At 36.9% G+C, this 21,896-nt stretch overlaps 1 protein-coding gene across 3 annotated transcripts in view; it reads left to right on the top strand.

Moving 5' to 3' along the window:
- Nucleotides 1-21,105, top strand: part of mctp2a (multiple C2 domains, transmembrane 2a) — a 95,934-nt gene extending 74,829 nt beyond the window's left edge. For all 3 annotated transcript variants that reach the window (XM_052097345.1, XM_052097344.1, XM_052097343.1), the window contains 6 exons: nucleotides 5,312-5,431; nucleotides 7,253-7,294; nucleotides 12,818-12,927; nucleotides 13,759-13,868; nucleotides 16,077-16,174; nucleotides 20,192-21,105. In XM_052097345.1, the coding sequence (XP_051953305.1) occupies nucleotides 5,312-5,431; nucleotides 7,253-7,294; nucleotides 12,818-12,927; nucleotides 13,759-13,868; nucleotides 16,077-16,174; nucleotides 20,192-20,260 (549 nt within the window). In that variant the 3' untranslated portion in view covers nucleotides 20,261-21,105. The remainder of the gene's footprint in view (nucleotides 1-5,311; nucleotides 5,432-7,252; nucleotides 7,295-12,817; nucleotides 12,928-13,758; nucleotides 13,869-16,076; nucleotides 16,175-20,191) is intronic.
- The last annotated feature ends 791 nt before the right edge of the window (nucleotides 21,106-21,896 follow it).

Consider the following 21,896-nt stretch of genomic DNA (forward strand, 5'->3'; position numbering starts at 1 on the left):
ATGGAAGCATGGATCTTCAAAACCTTGGTTATATGTAACGTAATTTCTATAAACAAACTATGGCAGTTTTTTTTATTATAAACAGTAGGCCTACCCTAAACACATTTAAAAAACAAAAAAAAAATAAACCTTTATAAGTTATAACAAAAATGTATTATATTCTCTCACTGATACATGCACAATGCACTTGATGAGCAGTAAAACATCACTGCTCATCTGTGATGTCTGCAAGGTAAAATTGACTTTTCAGTGTAAATTAACTCTAAGGTCTGGCAGGTTTCACTTTGTCCTCTGTGTCCTTTAATCACTGCTGTGTGCTAATAAACCATAAACCACTTAGCAAAGAATTAGTCGAGTCTGTTTAGCAGGAGCAGTGCTGTATCTGAAGAGACAGTAAGGAAGAACGCTAACTCTGCTTATTGCCATTCTCTCTGGAATACTGGTAGTCATTAAACCATTCTGTACTCAAATATGTTTGTGTAATGACTTCTTACTGTATATTTTAACTTTGTACCTGGCAACCAATCTCCTACACTGTGCTTGAATGCGACACATAACTTTGAGATAATAAAAGAATTTCAACTCAACTCAATATTCCATATCCATTTTTGTTTTATTTGTTAGTAGCCATATACTGCAATAAGTGAGACAATGTACAGCCAGTCAATCATTATAGCAAAATAAACATCAGCATGACATAAGACCTCTTTGCTTCGTATTGGGATCCTGATCACCCTACAGCTGACTGTACATTTTCTTTGTTACTTATTAACTAGAGGCTATCGGAAGTCTTGGGAACTGTCTTTATGTCTGAATGAAGGATTCAGAACAGCTTTCCTGGATGTACACTGTTACATTTTATTAGCACTGGGGAAAATGGCATTTACAGTAAAGCATCACACTTTGACTCACTCTCACACACTGATTGGGACAAAATGAAGACATTTCTGGCAGTGTTTGGTTTATTCAGCCATTTACTTGCTACAAGGCATTATATTTCCATGCACTTTTTTCCTGTCCACCAAGCCTGTGAGCAGTTGAGTGGCAATTTGCATTAGTGTACGATTATGAATACCTGTGACAGATTCTCTCTCTTGACTCTGCAAATGAATGCTCTTCTACTGTTGACTCGCATGGGAAGACAGAGACCAGGCAATTAGACTTTGTAGTTAATGTAGAAGCTTCTGCAGGCAGGGCAAATGGGTTCAACATTCCTGCTGGGCTCTTGCCAGGTTTTCTAGTCTCTTTCTCATTCAATCTTACTCGCAAATTTCCTAACTCTTCTTTTTTTAAATGGTAGGCTATCACTAATAACAGCTAACCTGTTGATGAGCATGTAGAGTTTATCAGATGTTTAGTATGGAAAGGGGTAATGGGCCCTCAGCAAGGGGTCCTAGAAGTGGAAGTGACAACAGTATAATGCCATTGACTCCCAGATAGAATATTCATATTGGCTTCATTCATTCAGTCAGTATTCTCATGACTCTCAAATTGTCCTGTTCATATGGATAATCAAAGACAAGATCCTGTTCTATTCTTGTGATCGTTTTGAATAACAACTAACCATATAGTACATAGCAAAAATCATTGCACCAGAAAGTCTTATTACAAAAGGCCTTGGGCTTATTGCAGCTTAAACTGGCAAAGAACCGCCCACATAGACAGGAAGATCCATCTGACTGTCATGCAAAGGAATCAATCACAGTTAGTTTTGTTATTGTGTATCCTTTAGGGGCAGGTTCTCTGAGATATTGTATATCTTAATATACCAGTGTGGAAAAATAAATAATTTAAATAACGGTGCATCAACCTTCATGAGTGATTGCACAGATAACAAATGCTGTCTTTGTACAGTCATTTCAGAATCTTTCAGAGACAACTAAAAAAACAAAGCAGAATATGAAGTTCTGCATGTCGATAACAAACTGACTTGCTACTGTGTTCTGAATATCTGTAAAATATTGTCACCTACCCGCCAAATTTTGGCAAATGCAATGATTGTTTTATCCTCAAAAGCGCTTGTTGAATCTAACTGGTGCTTTATAAACACACCTCTGTTTCCAGGTGTACTGATAAAAAGGTCCGATATCCTTTTACTCTCGCATCAGACCAGCCAATCAGTTTAGTGTTTTTAATATTTGTGAGCAATATGCATCAGACAGTTAGTGCACAGACTTTGGGCAGGCTATATCACAATTGACACAATGTTTTTTAATTTATTTAACTTGTCAAATTGAGCCACAGTTCATCTGTGTGCAGAATAGATGCACTGTATGACATGTCGCAACTAGTTCTCCAGTGTGGTTCTGTATACATATCACAGGCTAACTGAACTCACTCTTAAAATGTTAAAATTTTTCACTTCGGTTATAGAAAGTGGTTGTCACTCTTGTTCATAACCGAATTGTACAGAACAGTATTTAGCACTCTAAAACAGGAATGACAGCCTTATTCTGCTGCAGATTTTAAACATTCATATTTATCCTTCATGGGTGCTGGCTTGACTGTAAGTATTTACACTTTTCACTTCGAATCTTTAATCTAGAACAGAATAAATAAGGATTTAAAGAGATTCAGCCGTCTCCTTTTATAATACAGTGTGACTAAATTTATAATGAATTATTAAAGAAAGACCCAGATGTGTACACTGTTGTTGTTGTTCTGCCTAGGGGAGGTTGTTGTCCTCTGTGCATTAAGCATTAAGCACGATTCACATATTTCTGGTGGCTCTGTTATGTGTGTGTGTGTGTGTGTGTGTGTGTGTGTGTGTGTGTGTGTGTGTGTGTGTGTGAGCAGGCATGTGTGAAAGTGAACCTAGTGTGGAAGTGGCGGTAGGTAGACTGCCCCCAGAGCAGGATGACTGGCCACTGGCTGATATGACAGGAACATGCTGGTACTGTACTGGAGCTAAAGTAAGGCCTGCAGGCCAAGTCTAACTTAAATTTGTCACAGACTTAAGTCAAACATATTGTCTCAAACAAGCCTTTAGCTTGCCACATAAAGTTCTGAGTAGAGGTGCAAAGTCCTTTTCTATGAGCTTATATTGACAAATATTGACAAATTAAAATAAAAAAAAGGTCTCGGAATTTGGATTTTTTTATATTGTTGTGGCATACATGCTGTGCATTGAACCAGTATTGTATTGTGGAAGTACCCTAATGAAATGCAATCATAAATTAATTGGTTGTCAGGTGATTACATTAGTGACAGACCGGTTTATCTGCTAGGCTGAATAAATGGCTGATATTTGGCCATTTTGCGATTATTAAGCAGGCATGATAACTGCAGACTGTGTCAGTTCCAATCTACTGGCGACTTTGTCAAAGGATAATGCACATTTGTGTATATCGTATTTCCTATTATTAAGTTGCCATTATAGCGCCCATCCTGCATTCTAGATATCCTCATCAGCCTTTCAGAAATAAAATACATGTGCTAATTATTTATTTAGTTTTAATTACAACACAAATTCAAATTATCTGACAAAAGTGGTGAAGCACCAAGTATCTTTGAAATATCTTCCTCTATTTCATATTCCAGATGTTTCAGACAAACTAAATAAAATAAAATAAATAAATTATCAATTTAATAATAAGGTCTAAGGAACACTTTTATTCTGGCACTAAAGTATTTGCTACAGTTTACAGTTTACTTTTACTTACAAATACATTTGTCCAATGGACAGCATACATTAAGGTGTATATTTGTTCATCTGGCATTACATTTGCATTACATCTATTCATATTTAGTGTGTCTATTTGTAATTAAATAATAATGCAACTTTCACATATATTTTACAGTTATTTAAACAAAACAATTGCATAATTTTTTTTTAATACTTATATATTTAAATGTTTAGAGTTTTTAGAAAAAACAAATAGTTTACAGTATAGTGGCATACAATATTAACTCATTGTGGGGGTGTATGAGGCCATAGGAAGGTTGTGTATGCACATGCAGCCTTTCTCCAGTTCTCGAACACCTCAGATAATTATTGAATCTATGATCTTAATTTATTATAGCATGTTATAACAATGTCATAACAGTTCTGGACTGTAAAAGTTCATACAGTTGTAAGTTGTAAATGATAGTTAATGGTTTAAAAAGGATATTTTGCTTACTATCAGAGTGACATTAACTTGCATTACAGCCCTTAATGTTTGGTGGCCACTACAGTGAACAGTGTAACTCTCTTAAAATGCACCATTTTGAACACAAAAAGATTGGGAATGATTATATTCTTGTTTCGGGGTCGAAAGAAACATTAAGATATTGTTTTTCATTGTGATTTAATAATTTATGCATCAGAGGGTTGTTTACTGTGCTGGAAGCAGTGCATTGATCAAATTTGTTGACATAAATGCATAACCACAAAATGGACTGCCCAGATGCAGATGTTATAATAAAGATTTGTTGAATTGTAATGTGCAGAGTGCATTTTTATAATTATGTTTCCTTTTGAATGTCTTTTTTCACATCATCCCTGTGCGTATTGTCTGTTTAATATTTCTCAGACTCATGCTGGGTTTAAATTCAGCCAGCCAATTAGCAACGTGCTGCGCAGTGCTGTAAAAGGAGCCTTTTTCCCTTATGGTATTATTCATCTTATTTCTACCAGGGGTATTGAGTGTCCGCAGTCTCTCTGCAGTGGATTAAGGTGAAATGCTAGTGACACCGCTCCAGCGGCCATATATGCTTACTATCATTCAGGCAGCTGGAATTCATTGCAAATAGGAAGCATTTGAAATGTAGTATACCTGAGAAAGAGTGGAGGTCCATTCCTGTCACATGCTCTGTCACGTCCAAATTACACACCACCAGCACAGTGTTAACCAATGCAAATGGCTTTTTAAAATATTAAATCACTGCCTTCTCTAAACCAAGCACACATACAAACACAGATGCTGGCACAGGCACCTTTATGAGGTGATAGATGATCTATGCGTGCAGAGTCCTGGGATAAAGCTTGTCTTTTGTGAAAGTTTTTTTTTTTTTTTTCTTTTGTGAAAGTTAAACTGATATTTCACCCCAAAATTAAATTGTCATCTGTTACTCACTCTCATGTTGTTTAAAACCCATATGGCTTTTTTCTTCCATGGAACACAAAAGGAGATGGGGAGTAAATTACGACACAATTTAATTTTGGGTAGAGTTGACTTACCTTTTTTTTGTTTTTTAAATGTAAACTCTTGTAAATGCATACTAGAGGAAATGCATACTGTATGTGTGTGTATGGGCAGCATTGCCAAGTGTGCTGTTTGTGATTCTCAAACCCTTTTTGTTACCCTCTCTCTCTGTCTGTCTTTCTTAGATATTTGTGGTGACAGTATGGTTTTGGGAGCTGTTCATGTTGCCTCTCTTCCTCCTGCTGCTCATTGGCTGGAACTACGTTCACATCACACCAGGCATGACCAGCTACAGTCAGGACTTGGTGAGTGCTGCATTCTCGCCCACTCAATGGTTCCTTATAACTCACAGGAATTAGAAATGACAAGCATCAGTTTTAAACCTCACAGATTTTTCGAAGAATGATTAGGAATTATCAGATTGACAACAGTCTGCTGAGGTCTGATATCATTTTTATAAATAATTTTTGAATAAATAAATGGCTATGGCATAGTAATTTCAGTTGAAATAATTGTATTAGGTGTAAAGAAAGAGACCGCAGAGTGATATGAGAGACATGAAAGCTATGAAATTGGTGGGACAACAGTCAATTATACAGTTTTATATCATTATGCAAAAATATTTCACAGATGAATGTACAGATTGATCAGAATCCAGTATTCAAAAGAGACACGTAATAAATAGATGTAATGTATCCCACATCATCTATTTTACACAACCAAACACAGGTAATATCATTAAAGGGTTAGTTCATGCAAAAATGAAATTTTTTACGATTTACCCTCATGCCATCCCAGATGTGAATGACTTTCTTCAACAAAACAGAAATGAAGATTTAGAAGAATATTTCAGCTCTGTAGGTCCTCACAATGCAAGTGAATGGGTGCCACAATTTTATAGCTAAAAAATCCACATAAAAAAAAGCACTCAAGTAGTTAAATCCATGTGTTCAGACATGATATGTGTGGGTGAGAAACAGTTCAATATTTCAATCATTTTTATCATAAATTCTACTCCCTGCCCAGTAGGGGGTGATATGCATGAATAATTTGAATAACCAAAAACATAAGAAGAGAAATGAGAAAGTGCAGTTGAGATTGACTGAGCAGGGATGAGAATTTATTGTAAAATAAGACTTAAATGTCGATCTGTTTCTCACCCACACCTATCATATTGCTTCTGAAGATATTGATTTAACCACTGGAGTCTTATGGATTACTTTTTTGCCGAATTATGTGATTTTTGGAGCTTCCACTCACTTGCATTGTATGGACCTACATAGCTGAGATATTCTTCCAAAATTCTTAATTTGTGTTCAGCAGATAAAAAAACATCATACACATCTGGGAAGGCATGACGGTGATTAAATTATTAGAGAATTTTCCTTTTTGGATGAACTAACCATTTAATGTGCCTCTTATACACAAAGTCTTTCTACAGTATTATTTAAGAGCATTAATTTGGTAGTTATATCCATATTGCCTATGAATTCAACATTTACAAAGGTTAAGGATTCAGAGATGTCCCTATCACCTTTTTTAGTGAAAGTTAACATTTACGTTTGATTGACCTCCATCTCTACTGGGTTTTATAAACCACATTTGTCACAAAAGTCCTTACACAAAATACATCAGCTCTTTGTGCACCAATAGCATCTCGCTGCCATGTCTCAGGCTTGGGGCTTTTCTCTCTGGCAATTTTAAAGCCTTGCGCTCACCCCTCAGCCTAGCTAAAACAGAGTGCTGCTCCATGCCATAGCTACAATCCAAACCCAGAAAGGGTCATGGATGAGTTGATAGGACGTGATCTAGGCACCCAAACAGCTGAGATTAAATGTTTTCCTTTGGTTTCAGGTGCATGTGTAAGAGTGTGTTTGTGTTTATGTTGGGTAGAAATGAGATTGCTTGGTAGTGACATTGCTCTTGTGAGGAAGGCCCCTCTTGTTCACCTCTTCTTTTTGTGCGAGGTCACCCGAGAGGCAGTTGCTACGGCAACAGGGCCTCTCTCAATGGGGGTGTATATATACAAGCGAAGGTTTCATTACGTGGTGTTTGTTAAAAAAAATGCTCTATTGCCCACGTGTGTCTCAATCTAACCCTCTCTCTAACTCGTTCTTCTTTTGCAGGAGAGCATGTCCATGGTGGAGGATGAGGACGAGGATGAAAAGGTATTTGAATTTTATAGAGCTCCCTGTGCTGCAACTCAGGACTGCAACTTAAATGCGTTCAAAACGAGGACAGACAATTCAGCAAGCACGTCTTCTCTTTAGTACTTTCACACCAGTCCTGTGGGAATTCTCTCTCATATGACAAATTGATTTGGTTGCTTTGCTGTGGTCCTTTGAAACACAGAAATAAGCACAGAACGGCATCATTAATTGAAGTTTGCCTTCCACTGGGGAATTGAGGCATTGTAAGGATTTTGCAGCAGGCATTGCTAAATAGGGAGGATGGACTGTAGTTGAACTCTTGCTATTAGCTTTACATTTTTTTATGCTTAAGATGAGTCATTAGACTAATTACAATATCTCACAAATCATTTATTAAAAAAATATTCAAGCATTAGAAAAAAAAAAACAGTAGAGACATCTTTACTTTTTTAAAACAATATTTTAAGTTTACTATATGTGGTTTAGGTTTGCAACAACTAATCCATAATAATCAATAATTTAAATAATTGACAACAAATGTTATTCTCAATTAGCTGGATATGCACTGTGGCACAGAGAACCTCCAAAGGCGACATCACTTCACAGTAGTGTAAAACACATTTGTATTATAAAACTTATTTGAAATATGGCGAAGGTGAGCTAAAGTGGAAAGAGCACAACCCAAGTATTCCAAAGCATGTGAGCACTTTATATTAAGTGCTTCAAAGAAGATGTCTTCTGCAGAACACAAATTAAGATTTTTAGAAGAATATTTCAGCTCTGTAGGTCTATACAATGCAAGTGAATGGGTGCCAAAATGTCGATGCTCCAAAAAGCATATAAAGGCATCATAAAAGTAATCCATATGACTCCAGTGATTTAATCCATATCTTCAGAAGTGATACTTGAATTTCTTGTCCCTGCCCAATAGGATTCAAGATGTATGAAGACTGTGAATTAACAAAAACACAAGAAAGAATGTGAAAGTGAAAGTTAAAAAGGAGATTGACTGAGCAGGAAGGATAATTTCAAGTAAAAAAGGGCCTTCACCCACACTTATCACTTCTGAAGACATTAATTTAACCACTGGAGTATTATGGATAACTGTTGTGCTGACTTATTTGATTTTTGGAGCTTAACATTTTTGGCATCCATTCATTTGCATTGTATGGACCAAAAGAGCTGAGAAATTATTCTAAAAATCTACATTTGATTTTAGAAGAGGAAAGAAATTCTTACACATCAGGGATGGCATACGGGTGAGTAAATGATGAGAGAATTTAACATTTTAGGTGAATTAATTCCTTTCATTTGGGTCCACTGCCACATCAGGTGCTGACAGATTGCTTGTGGTGTTTTATGAACTCAAGATAGCAAATAACCCCAGCTTTTCCCTATTTATATTTGCTTTTTAATAATGACATATTTATATTTTCTATAAAATACAGGCCTTTTATTGGCCAATTAACTGATTAATCGAAGATGTGTGTTTATGTGCATGTGAATGGTTCCCTGACAGTGGTCAAACACTGAATGCTGAGTGTTGAATCTTTTTATAATGAGGCAGGACAGGCTCATAATCATTTTAGTCTATGCTGTCTGGTCCAGAAAAGAATGGGTTAACAGGAAGATAATGTGTTATATTTTTCTGACTCAGATGTGCAGAAGTGCGGAGCTCTGAGCCTCAAAGCGCTGATCCCTGCGCTATATGGCAGGGCCTAGGATTCATATCCATAATGCGTTCAATATATTCAGCGATGATGACCGCAGGCTAGCTTCATCTGTTGAGAGGAACCCCTCTGTTAAAAACAGCTCCCTCTTCCAAATACTGTCCAAGCCAAGCACATAATTCATGGATGAAACACATGATATGTGTGTACAAGCACATTAGCTTTTGCCCAGCAGCTAAACAATTGTAAAATATCTTGGAGGGAGAAAGAACTTCGAAGTCAAAGGAAATAAAAGACAACAATTAGACAATTACATATAAGTCTTATAAATATATGCATTGTGAATGCCTGCGATAAAATTAAGCTAATGTCATAAAAATTATATTAGTTTCATTTAAATCATTCTCCTGTATAATCTTGTATTTGTATAATTAGCTTGGAATGTGGATTTTTAAGCAGTAAGGTTGCAGTAAGTCCATTCGTGGACTGTGTGCATTTATTTTTTACTTTTATTTATTTTTATGATTATGATATTTATTTTATCATGAAACCATTATATTAAAATTATTATGATAATATTTATTTTGTTGTTTATTTCCATATAAGCATATCACCTTTTTATTAGAAATGTATATTTATTTATTTGTATCACTAATAGAAATAACAATATCTTTTATTACATGTATTTTGTTTTGAAACCCTTTCACGCCTCATATAAATATCTCCTTTAATTTACTTAATTAACCAGATGTCCATGTTTATTTTAAGTTGTCAGCTCTAATTTAAAGTTGCTTGTTTCAAAGCCCTGCTATGTTTTTTCACTTTGACTTCAGAATTCAGTATCATGCAGACTGATCAAACGGTGTAGCTTTACACTTCCTATCAAAGTAATCTCGGCTAATGTTTTGGGTTTGAAGAATGATCTATGTTAAATATGATAACTTCAAAGGCTGTGATTTTTTCCTAGTCTTTGGTTAACATGAGGATAAAGGCTGCCCCCTCTGAGGAGGATACCATTACTGCCCGTTTTCTGTGTGTTTTCCCCTGGAGGAAGAGAATATGTAAACCTGTAGCTGAGCGGCGTGTATGCAATGGAATGTAGCTAAAGAAAGCCGATAGGAGAGGCCACGATACAGTAGAAATAATGCACAACAGATCTGCTCCATGAGCACAAATCTGTCCTGAAGAAGGAGAACTTTACAAATCATGCATTTCGATGTAATGTTCCATTGGCCTTCGGTTTCAATTGTGTCGAGCACAGACATTGGTTTAATCACATCAGAAAAGGAGAAGATAGAATAGAGAAAACAACCCCTTGGAACTGTGTCCCATATGAACGGGAGGCTCTGTTCGATTGGCCCTGGACACAGGGTCACCAAACACTCTGGTTTGGAGAGAGACCCCATGCTTTGGGTAAACATGCAGCGAGCTGACCCTCTCCTTTCACTGGACCTTAGGGTACCATCAGAGAAGTCCTCTAACCCTCAACTCTGTCCCCTCATATCAAACATATAATGTATCACCTTCAGCACATACCACAAGGACAGAGTGTTGATGTCATAATCATTTTGATATTCAAAGTGCACAAACCCATGACATATCCACTCAGGATCGTTTAATGTTTTGCTTGTTTGTACTACGCATTTACTGCACATTTTGCCAATAACACAGGTGTTTTATTTAAGTGCATTCCTCTGGTTATTCTGTTGTGGAATAAGTGAGTCGCGATTATTTGCACCAGCTTTGAATGAATATTCAAATTTGATGCTATTTACTGAATTAAAGGAATGTTAAATGAGCTCTGCCTTTGCAGCATTTTGATTGTGCCGGGCATCCCTGTGAAACAACATTTTCTGTTTACCTTTATGCAATCTGTTCCCTATTATGCCAACATAAAAGTTATGTGACAATTTCGTCTGAATTGAGAATCTGATCTGACATGGGTTTCCTAATCAGTAGATATGTAGCTAGGATTTTTTATTTTTGCTAAAATTGGATGTGCATGTTAACATGATTTTAGTGTGATAAAATCACTTACTAACCTTTTCCGTGTAACGTTATAGCCAATTTTACAACTTTGTTACCATGACAAAATAATGTCAACAAACCCTAAAACCCTTAAATGAGTGTAAAAATGACAATTGAAACAATTTTACAGCTACAAGTTTTAACAGAAGAATTAATGCAAGTGCTTTTATAAAATGATAAGCTTCACATTTCTGTTTAAACCCTCCAAAAATTTGCCACATTCACTTCCATTGTAAGTGCCTCACTTTAACCTCGATTTTTGTTTTTTTAAAGAAAAGAAGAGATGAGTGAAAATACATTTTTATGGTAATCAACATTATGCCACAAATGCTGTCGATAGAGCTTAACTTGTAATGAAACTGCAATATTTCTTTTTAAAGACGTTTACATAGAGATAAGATGGGAAATGAGGACAAATATTTTAATAATCCGTTAAAAGTTCCCTAGCTTATACACACACAGTTGGTAGGCTGTCATGCTGTTCTTTGAACAAAGAAGCACTAAGGATATTTGAGCTAAAATCAAACAGTTGATACAATGAAATAATAAATCTTCTTCTGTACTTTATCCTCCTTTGACACTTTCTTCACAAAGCAGGGATTTTAACTAACTCATAACAGGAGGCATGTTGATATTTGCTTGATTGATTTCCTAGTCTCTGTGTTAGGACATGCTGCACAGTGCTGAATTAGACAGGTTGTGCTGAGTAGAGGAATGACTGGTTTCCTATGGTTTCCTGTGTCTGGGGCCAAATGGAGAGTGACAGTGGGGAGTCTGGGCCGAGCTTTTCCAGGGGCAGACTCACCAGGGCTGATAAAGGCTCTCTCAGCCTGCCGTCTGGGGACGGTCGCTTACACAAACATATACACCACACTATCACACATTTCTCTCTTTCTCTCCACTCCCCCATCTGCCTTTCTGTCATTATTCCTGTCATTATTCCTGTCATTATTCCCTCAGTTTGATGTAAGGGCTTCTTGTCTCTCTCTCTCCCTCTTTTTCTCTCTCTCCTCTTCCCCCTTTTGGAGAACTGTACTCCTGGGCTCTTATGTCAGGAATCTCTGATGTGATCATGTTGCTTTGGATGTTAGATTACCCTAGCAATCTTCTTTAAGTAAAATGGAATAGAATATCTCTTTTTTTTTCATAGAATGTCCATTTAGCCCTTTTCTCTGAATTACAAGGCAACCCAATACTGTGTGATGCATCAAATACAAAAAGAAAATGGGATTTCCCAACTCACTTACAAGAAGTAAAAACATTGCTTGGCATAACAGGATTACAGTCAGTAAATGCAAGCTTTCTCCCACAAGCTCGGATATAGAAAATGATACATCCTATGATTTCAAGCGTGTACTCAATCTTGCCACAAGGTGGATAACTCTTAGCTTTCATACGCCAAGAAGTGGTCCTCAAAAAAGCTTTCACCCCAGGAAATGAGCCAAGACACGTCCAGCACAGTCTTGCTGATCAGACGATCTCGCAACTTGCCGTCTCACATCGTCTGTGTTCTCAAAGTCCTCAGTCCTCCTCTCTCTCTATGCTTTCTGATTGCCATTTTTGCATCTTTTTTACCCCTCCGCAAAATTTTTGATTGTAATGCACCTTTGTTGTTTGTACCTGACAAATGCTGCAATATTCTAAGCTCTGTGACAGCTCTGGAGGAGAAGCTGACACATTTTGAAGTCTGGGGAGATGTTACTGAAGCTCATTACAGCCCATTGACTAGATGAAATACTGGTGATGGCACTCTGGAAATAAACTGTTCTTCCTTTGTCGTCTTCCAGCAGCTGCCTTCCCTCATCAGTCTCTGTCGTTTTGTCCCCCTCCCTTTTCTATTCAGGAATCAGAGAAAAGAGGACTGATGGAAAAAATCCACATGGTTCAGGAAATTGTGCTTACAGTTCAAAACACTTTAGATGAAGTGGCTTGCATTGGGGAAAGAGTAAAAAAGTAAGAGTGAAACATTTTATACCTCTTGCCAATCTACTCGTGTATACAATCTATATTCACATACAGTGGCCCCAAAAAGTATTTGGACACTTTAGTTGTTCTCCCTTTTAAAATGTGGGATTTTTATTGCATTAAATATACCAAGCAATAAACCAAGTATAATGCTAAACTTTTCTGAGAACTAACAAACTTTTTGGACATTTTTTTCAATTGCGTTTAGCAAACTGGTTCCAATTGTATTTTTATCGGATGTATCTAGTCAGTTCCTCTCAAGTTTACATGGGTTTCCTAGCAGAGTATCCTTGCAGTTACATTAACTATGTTTCACTATGTTTGACAGCCGAAAAGTGTCCAAATACTTTTGTCTTAATTTTGAACAATATCTGTTGTTTATCATTTAAAACCTTATTTTTATTAATTGTTTTGTTTGAAATGTGTGCTTGGGTTATCTTTCTTTAAAATTAAAGTCACTTGGTTTGATATTTTGTTATATAATGCAAAGACATTCATGGCTTGAATGGATAATTCACCCTAAATGGTGTCTCACCCTCATGTTGTCCCAAACCTGTATGAAGAGATGAAGAATGACAGTCTTAGTCACCATTCACTTCTTTTTTTTTTTTTTCACACAATAAAAGTGAATGGTAATTGTGGCTCTTAGTCTCCCTGATATCTCCTTTTGTGGGAAAAAGAAAGATTTGAAACAACATGAGGGTGACAGATTATTATTATATATCTATTTATTTTTTGCATGAATAGTTCCTTTAATTGTTACTTTTTGGGGCAACTAAAGTATATGTTCATTAACTTGCACTGTGTCTGTATTGACAGCACATTCAACTGGTCTGTACCATTCTTGTCCTTCCTGGCCTGCCTGGTTTTGTTTCTGGCCACCACAGCCTTGTACTTCATCCCACTGCGGTACATCATTTTACTGTGGGGTAAGTAAGTGTAACGCCATGTGTAGCCCTTTCACCCAATCACACGTGATACTCCAATGCTGCTATTAAGCTGTCTGCACATTCCTTTAAATGGAAGTCATGCAGAGGTATTTTAGATTGTCACACTTTACTGTCTCTGAGCTTTGAGCTTTAACTCCTTTACTGACGCCTGACGAAAACTATTTAAAAAGTGATCCATTTCCACAGTTCTACCTATGACAGCTGATCAGAATCATGAACATGATATGCTATTGGGGGGCGGGAGTAGGGGCAGCTGCACCTTCCCTGTCTGAGGCTATTTGAAGGTTTTATATTGTACTGCATGTATGGAAGAAAGTGAGACATTTTCAGCTGTGTTAATGCCCCTAAGGTAAATTACAGTTTAATTATAAAAGCAAAAAAAAAAAAAAAAAAAGACCTGTATTAACAGTCAAATATAATATCTTATATTCATATGAATATTTGAATTTAATTACTTGATGAATTAAAACCTTTCACATTGTCAAATTCTTTTAAATAATTATTTTAACAAAAGCTTTTGACTACAAGTACAGTGTGCAAATCACATAACATAAAATTCATTGAAATTATTTTGTCTTCACACAAATGACAAATGACAAATTTTGCCTCTTAAATGACAAATTTAAAAAATATATTATCATATCGCCCGACGCAGATGCAATAAGTGGATATTTTTCCACATTCTCTGCACTGATTTTAGGGAAAAATCTGCAGAATGAATATAAGTATGGGAAAATGTGTTACACAGAGATGGAAATACTACACTCTCATTGGTAGCGGAAAGCAAAATAATTTTAGCCAGAGTATCTCATAAATGAGCAAAAAAGAGGCAGGGAACATGTAGAACTTTGTAAAAGACAGGAGTTTTAATTCTGCAGAAATTTGCAGAGCTTTCTTTGGAGTTCTGTGGGCATAAATTCTGTTATCACCAATGATCTTCAAAACAAATTCAATTGACTGTCCATTGGTCCAAGTGAAACCCTAAGGGGGATTTTTCGGTAGTTGCCCCTAAACTATGGAATAATCTTCCCCTTCCCCTTTTTGAATCTAGGGAATCTTAAACTGGAGTAATATGCACATACACGGTCCTTTTTTAATATGTAGTCTTTAATGTTGAATTTATATTGTTTATATGTATGTTATGTGTGGTGATGTTCCATCATTCTTAATCTCTTAATTTTTTCTAGATTCTTGATTATGAAGCACTTTGGTCAAAAAAGTTGTTTTTAATTGTGCTATGTAAAAATAAATTGATTTGATTGATTGATTGAATGTTACTACAATGTTACCATTAGGCATGGGACTGTAAGGAATTAACAATTCCGATTCCTCATAATGATTCTGTTTCCGTTTCCTTCTTAAGGGTTCCATTAACAATTATTTAATTACTTTTGAGGAAAAAAAAAAAGAGAAATGCAGTCCGTTACTTATGCTGAGATAACATGTTAACAAAATTGTTTTAAAAGGTGTGTTTAAACAGACATTTCAATTAAAGTTATTTTGTTATTAATTCATTATTTCTTATAAAATGACTAGAATAACTTCAATATGCTTTTCATTCACTAAAAAGAACTGGGTCATAGAAGTAATTTGTTTGGAGGTAGCGCTGTAAGTTTTGTGGTGTGGATTCAAATTAACTGACTCATAAGATTAATTTGTTCGGGAATGCGGCGACACTGGTCACACTCTATGTTTCACATTCTAGATTCAAAGATCCGGATTGTAAGAGTTATCCGTTCGTGAATCAGACTGGCCATGCTGTATGTTTCATGCTTATTCAATAGTGGTGTTGCAGTGCTGCTGAATGAGTATTTTAGCATTGTCTCCCATCTGTATCGACAGAAGAATCAGTTAGAGATCCATTAGCTGAACCAAAAGTTATGAAAATCATCCGGTTTGGTTTTTTTATTACATTTTTTCTGTTCCCAACCCTAGTTACCAATGTGTCCTCAATGCTATCCTGTTGCAGTTTAGGTTATGGTAAAGTATAGTGGTAGTGTTATCCGTATTTATCGTATAGGAGCAGTGCATTTATATGCTGTTATAATTACATACTAAAACACATTTTATGCAGCAGATAAAGGTGACAAATGCTTGTCGGGTCAAGGTTCTGGTTCTGTGTTGTCAGTTAGATACCTGCAGTTGCAGTGGATACCTTTATTTATTAATGCACGCTTGTTTTCACAGGTGTTAACAAATTCACCAAGAAGCTTCGCAACCCATATGCCATTGACAATAATGAAATCCTGGATTTTCTCAAGAGGGTGCCTTCTGATATTCAAAAGGTAAGGGTCCATTTTTACATTTCGAGAGAGAGGGAGGGACAGAGACAAGGACAGAATTCCCTGAAGATGTCTGCATTATTTGCTCTAACAGAATTCCCAAGTGTTTGCCAGGATATTTCCTCTGGCTGTGTTTGATTATTAATGAACATGCACCTTTAAAGGCGGCCCAAGACCCAATTATTTCCCAGCATGTCTTGATGGAGTCACCCGGCTGCCTGTATGGGGTCTGCTCTGATCTGTCCTCAGCCGTATCGCTTCAGCCTTGTTTCTGATTATCAGTTTGTCTGCCTGTGATAAAAGAAGAGTGCTGTTTAGGGTTCAGGGATTGGCTAAGGGGTCGGTGTCTGCACACTGGCAGTGTGGCGGCCCCCATCACATCAGGTTGGAGGACTCGATTAATGAAGTGTTGAACCAATGCCGTCCTGCTGGGCACCATATATGATAAAACATTATCCATGGCTGAAATATCATTCAGGGTTACATCACAAGCCTGCGAATGTGTAGCCAAATGCTGTGAGTCTTTCGTACTCTGAACAAGGCCGTGAATTCAGGGTAAAAAGCAAGCCCTGAAGTCATGAAGATTTTGGTGTAGAATGAAGGTCTTCAGAAATATTTCTCACCATCAACAAGGGTATTTAAAAAGAGAGTTCACCCAAAAATGAAAATTCTATCATTTATTCACCATAAGTTTGTTCCAAACCTTTTTGACTTTCTTTTTTTTTCCTCCATGGAACACAAAAAGGCAGAATGACAGCCTCAGTCACCATTTATTTGATTGTATTTAAAGATGCAATGAAAGTGAATAGTGACTCAGACAAACAAACTGCCTTTTGTGTTTTTGGTTGATATATCCCTTTAACTTTAGTCAATACATACTATCCTGCTCAAAGACTTGAGTTCAGATATCGGAGAGCTTGAATGATTGGCTCAGATGAATCTCCTGGGAAGAACCTCTGCAATGTTAACATATGTCTGTGTGGTTGGATGAAGCCAGCATGACACTTTGGTTTTGGCATGTGGAGCAGCAAGTTGGCAAAACAAGATGGAAACCATTGCTGAGTTTTTAAGCCTTTTGAAGTATGTTTTCGTGGTTGGATGAACTGCCTGCTGTTGGAAAATGGAAAGTCAAAATGATCTATGGCAAAAATGTATGCCACTTTTAAAAAACAAAATGCCAGTAATGCTGCACAGTAATTGTTCTCTCTGTCATTAACCATACCAATGAGAACTAAAAAGGTATGCAAATCCACTGCAGAGCTAAAGCCTTTTGCCGTTAAGTTCGTCATGTCCAAACCTTTATGCTAAAAATGGACTGACCAAATAAAGAGCACGTTAAAAAGCTTGAATTGACTCTTGTCTCACGCTTCCGTAAATGACTTGGCAATTAGTACCCGAGCACTTCTTAAAACGCAAACCCTCAAAACTGGTCTTCATACAACGGCCCTCTGTCCTAAAATAAGCAACATCTGTCAGTTCTGAGGACAGTTTCATGTTCTGAGGCAGCCGGGTCTCGCTTTGTTCCTTCATGCTCCATCTCCCATTCTCATAATCATGGTCTGGTAATTAGTGTGCAGTCACTGCATTACAGATACACCTCCAGGTTATTGTTTGGGGGAGAAACAAACAAGGAAAAAGAATCTGGACACATTCTCCACACTTTCAAGTCCCATCAGCCTCATAGCGTATTTAATTGTTTGTCAGAGCTGTACATATTTTGGACTAAATGGTGGCCTTGGACAACAGAAGTTGCCTGTAATGACATGTTCAGAGCCTTGTTGCTCTTAGCTGTAAAAAAGAAAATCAAAGGGAATGGTTTTGGAAGTTATTGCAATCCAGGAGCCCTATGGCTCTATAGTGTGTCTAAAATTATGTTCACTTATGATTTGTGTACTGAGCAACATCACAAGCAAGAAAGCAAAATATTGTCTTATTTGGTAAGAAAATATTAGCTTTTAATGCAATGGAGAGAAATTTACAGAAAATATTCCTATAGAATATAAGCCATGTGAATACATCATTTGCTAAGAGAATTACCTCAATATCATCAATATCATCAGATTGCATGTCAAATGTTATGCTGGTTATTCTGAAATGACAAACTGATTAGCTACTATTGCCTCCCAAAACCATGTAACAGCCTTTCACTCCCAGCTATAAGGTATCTACCGCTAAATGTGAGCAAACATGAAGTTTGACAGAATGTTTTGTGAAGTAATTTATTGCATTGTTAAAAAGAGCCACAGTGCCTTCAACTTCCATTAGAGTTTCTATTTTGCAGCAATTGCTGCTTTATTCACAAATAGTTTTCGCGATATAAAAATTTTTGCAGCATAAATCACATTTTCTAAAGCGGTAGCAAATATGAATACAGAGGCCGTGTTTACACTTTTCTAGGATATAAGCCTACAAATGGTTTTCTGTAGCTGTCTCTGCATATGAAGGTGAGATTAAAAAATGCTTCACTCTAGTAATTTATGCTGCAAAAACAAAAAAAGCGGAGTGATACAAACTAGGGATGTGTAAGATAAATGTTTGTGATTTGGTTATCCATTGGGAGTTGGGACCAAAAAACCATCATTGCAATGGATAAGTGCCAAACACTACTCAAAATAGCAGGAATTAGTGAGCTATGAGCCTAAATAGCACAATACATATTTCTTCAAATGATAAAATTACTCACAATGAAGTCAAATAGAAATAATCAAATTGTCACTGCCTGCAAAATTGTATTAACAAAATGTATTAACAAAACGGAAAATAAATAATCTAAGTGCCAAACCTAAAATGTCCTCTCCCCGGGCAGGTTTACAATTCCGTGAGGCAGCTAACACTATTGTCATGTGCGTGGAGTTACACTGCTTTGATTTTTAAATGGTTAAGCATTTAACTTGTGGAGTTAAATGGAAGAATGAAACGCAGGTGTCTCAAGATGCATTTATAATTGAAGTTATTTTTAACAAATTTGGTGGTCCTACACAAGGCACTTGTAGAATAACTGAATATTGATTTTGGTATTTAAATACAGACACATAGAACGGTTTATGAATAACGACTATCTGTGCACATACATACAAACATTGAAACTTCCCAGTGCTGTTGCACTAAATATTATCTCTTTGAACTCTGCTAAACCTACATCAGCTCATATTTTATATTTATTGTGTTCATAGTTTGAAAAAAAAGAAAATCAAACAAGTGTCCTCTTAACACTAAAATGTCAAATTGTGACTTAATCCTGTGCTGCAAGAGAGGGATCTGCTGCAAGAGAGGGATCAACTATTAATTTGTGCTTATAAATGGATGAATTTAGAGTTTTTATGGAGCAATTTCATATCGAGCTGCCCCAAAAATTTAATTTTACTCCTATATCAGAGGACTTTGAATGCTAGGTTTGAATGTTTAATTGCGGTCTAATAGTTGTATGTGAATATGCTGTGAGCTTGCCTGGAAAAAAGGAGGATATTTATTCCGTTTCTCATATCACAGTGAAACTCTACTTAAAGCAGGGGGTGAACTTGGGTCGAAGGTGAAGGTCGTCCTGATGAAAGTAAAGTAAACAGCACGTTCAGCTGAACCAGAGGAAGTGTGTGATCATCTGTAACCGCAGTGCCCCAGTCAGAGCCGTACAGGCACAAACTCCTGCCTACAAGCTGCTATAATTAGTCTCAAACAAACTTTTCTCCAGAAGGACACAACTCATAACTTCTCAGTTTGCGAGGACCTAAGACAGCGCCTCAGCTCAACCAATCCATGTGTGCTTCCAGTAGGAGTTGTGTGTGTGTGTGTGTGTGTGGGGGTGTTGGGTAGTCACCACTGTGTGGGTAAGGAACCCTTGACTTTTCAAATCTTTCCTCCTTGTGATTAATCCCCTCTGCTCCTGTGTTTAAAAAATGATTCATTACAGCCGCGCCCGTCTGGCTTTCCCGCAGCACCAGCTCTCCTCAGGGGAGCCATTACCATGAGCAGGCCTCAGCTCCGATTACCTGCCTCTGACCAAAGAGCTGTTTGTTTTTACAGGTGCAGTACAGTGAGCTGAGAGCCGAACTCAGCAACCAGGGCCTGGCGAAAAAGAAACGCTTGCGCTGAAACCCATCGGACATGTCGGATGAAAGGGAAGGACGATGTTTGAAGACACGGTGTGTTTAAGTCATTACGCACCATGTGAGAGGAGGAAACCCCTTGTGCCATGCCATCCGCATTTCCAACAAGGTTATATATATGTGTATATATTTGTATCTGTGTGTGTGTGTGTGTGTGTGTGTGAGAGAGAGAGAGAGCTCTCACTGACACTCATGGTCAAAGTGTATGAGCATATGAAGGTAAAGTCGGGCTCCAACAGACTCTGCATGTGGCCACACTGAAATTCACTGAAATACCAGCAAACAAATGACTTATGCCTTGCTATTCATCTATTAATGTCTTTTTAGGGACCACATTCTGCTTCATTTAACAAAAGATAAATTGCACAACAAAACATGTTCCCTATTGTTTGTGTTTACTGCAAGAAATTATTCAAATGAGGGTAAAATATTTGTAATAAACTGCATTTCACTCAATATTTTATCAGACTATGGGAAATATTCAAGCAAATATAAATGCCATTTAACATGAATTCTCCTTTTTGTAAATGCAGCTTACATTTTAAGAATCTATAATGTATGTTTTGTTTGGTTTTTAAAGGTATAGATCACCCCAAAAATTAGTCTTTTTCATAATTCATAATTGACAGACTCTGATGTAGTTGCAACCCTTTTGATTTTCTTTCTTGAATATGGAACACAAAAGAAGATTTTGTGACCTCAGTCACCATTCACTTTCATCGCACCTTTTTATGTAGATTTGCAGCATTATGTATTTTTGGGTGAACTATCCCTTTAACTTACTGTTTCCTGTCAATCTTTTTGTATATTTATGCAGCAGATAAAGATAAAATGAAGATGATAACTAAATGTTTGACTTCTTGAATGTGTTTTTCTTCTCCTGTGTCCTTAATACTGTATTACTTGTGAAGGACACCCTCTATGTGAATACACGGCCGCATTATTTCCCAGAAGAGGATATTGGTCACTGTTGAGCTCTGTAGAACACATCAAAGTCCGTGTGTGTCCAGAGCAGTCAGCTAATGCACCGCTTTTGTAGTACGCTGACAATAACAAGGTCCAAATGAGAGAGCTCATCTCACATAAAGAGGTAGAGAGAAAGAGAGAGTATATACACTCCATACCCTGCACTTAGTGTCTCCCATTTTCATTAAAATCACCTCCAGTGCCTAATGGCTCTCTACTAGACCCATCACTCTGTAGTGTTGCCCGAGTAGAGCAAATGGAGATCCCCTGCCTCATCAACTTATTTATTCATCTTACAGTCATATTCCACCCTCTCCTCCATCAGAGAGTCATTTTTATACATGGCAACATTTCCAAAGTGATGCATCTCGAATCTGGGCATTCAACGCATTGAAATGATGGTTAACTGATTATTAATATACTTCATAGTAAGTGCTGTTAATTTGCACCTCTATTTTTTTTTACAGTGATGATGTTTATTGTACTTCATTAAATATGCAGACTCTATCTGAGGCAGATGGAGAAGTAAAAGTTTCTTTCACAGAAATGCAAAGCTGAACAGAAAAAGAAAACTTCCTCAGAAGTCATCTAGTTGCCTGTTCTCCCTTAATTTACTGAGCGAGGTAAACAACTGAGCGAACACTTTGTAAAAATAG

The sequence above is a fragment of the Xyrauchen texanus genome, chromosome 29 (genome assembly GCF_025860055.1).
Source record: "Xyrauchen texanus isolate HMW12.3.18 chromosome 29, RBS_HiC_50CHRs, whole genome shotgun sequence".
In the NCBI taxonomy this organism is placed as follows: domain Eukaryota; kingdom Metazoa; phylum Chordata; class Actinopteri; order Cypriniformes; family Catostomidae; genus Xyrauchen; species Xyrauchen texanus.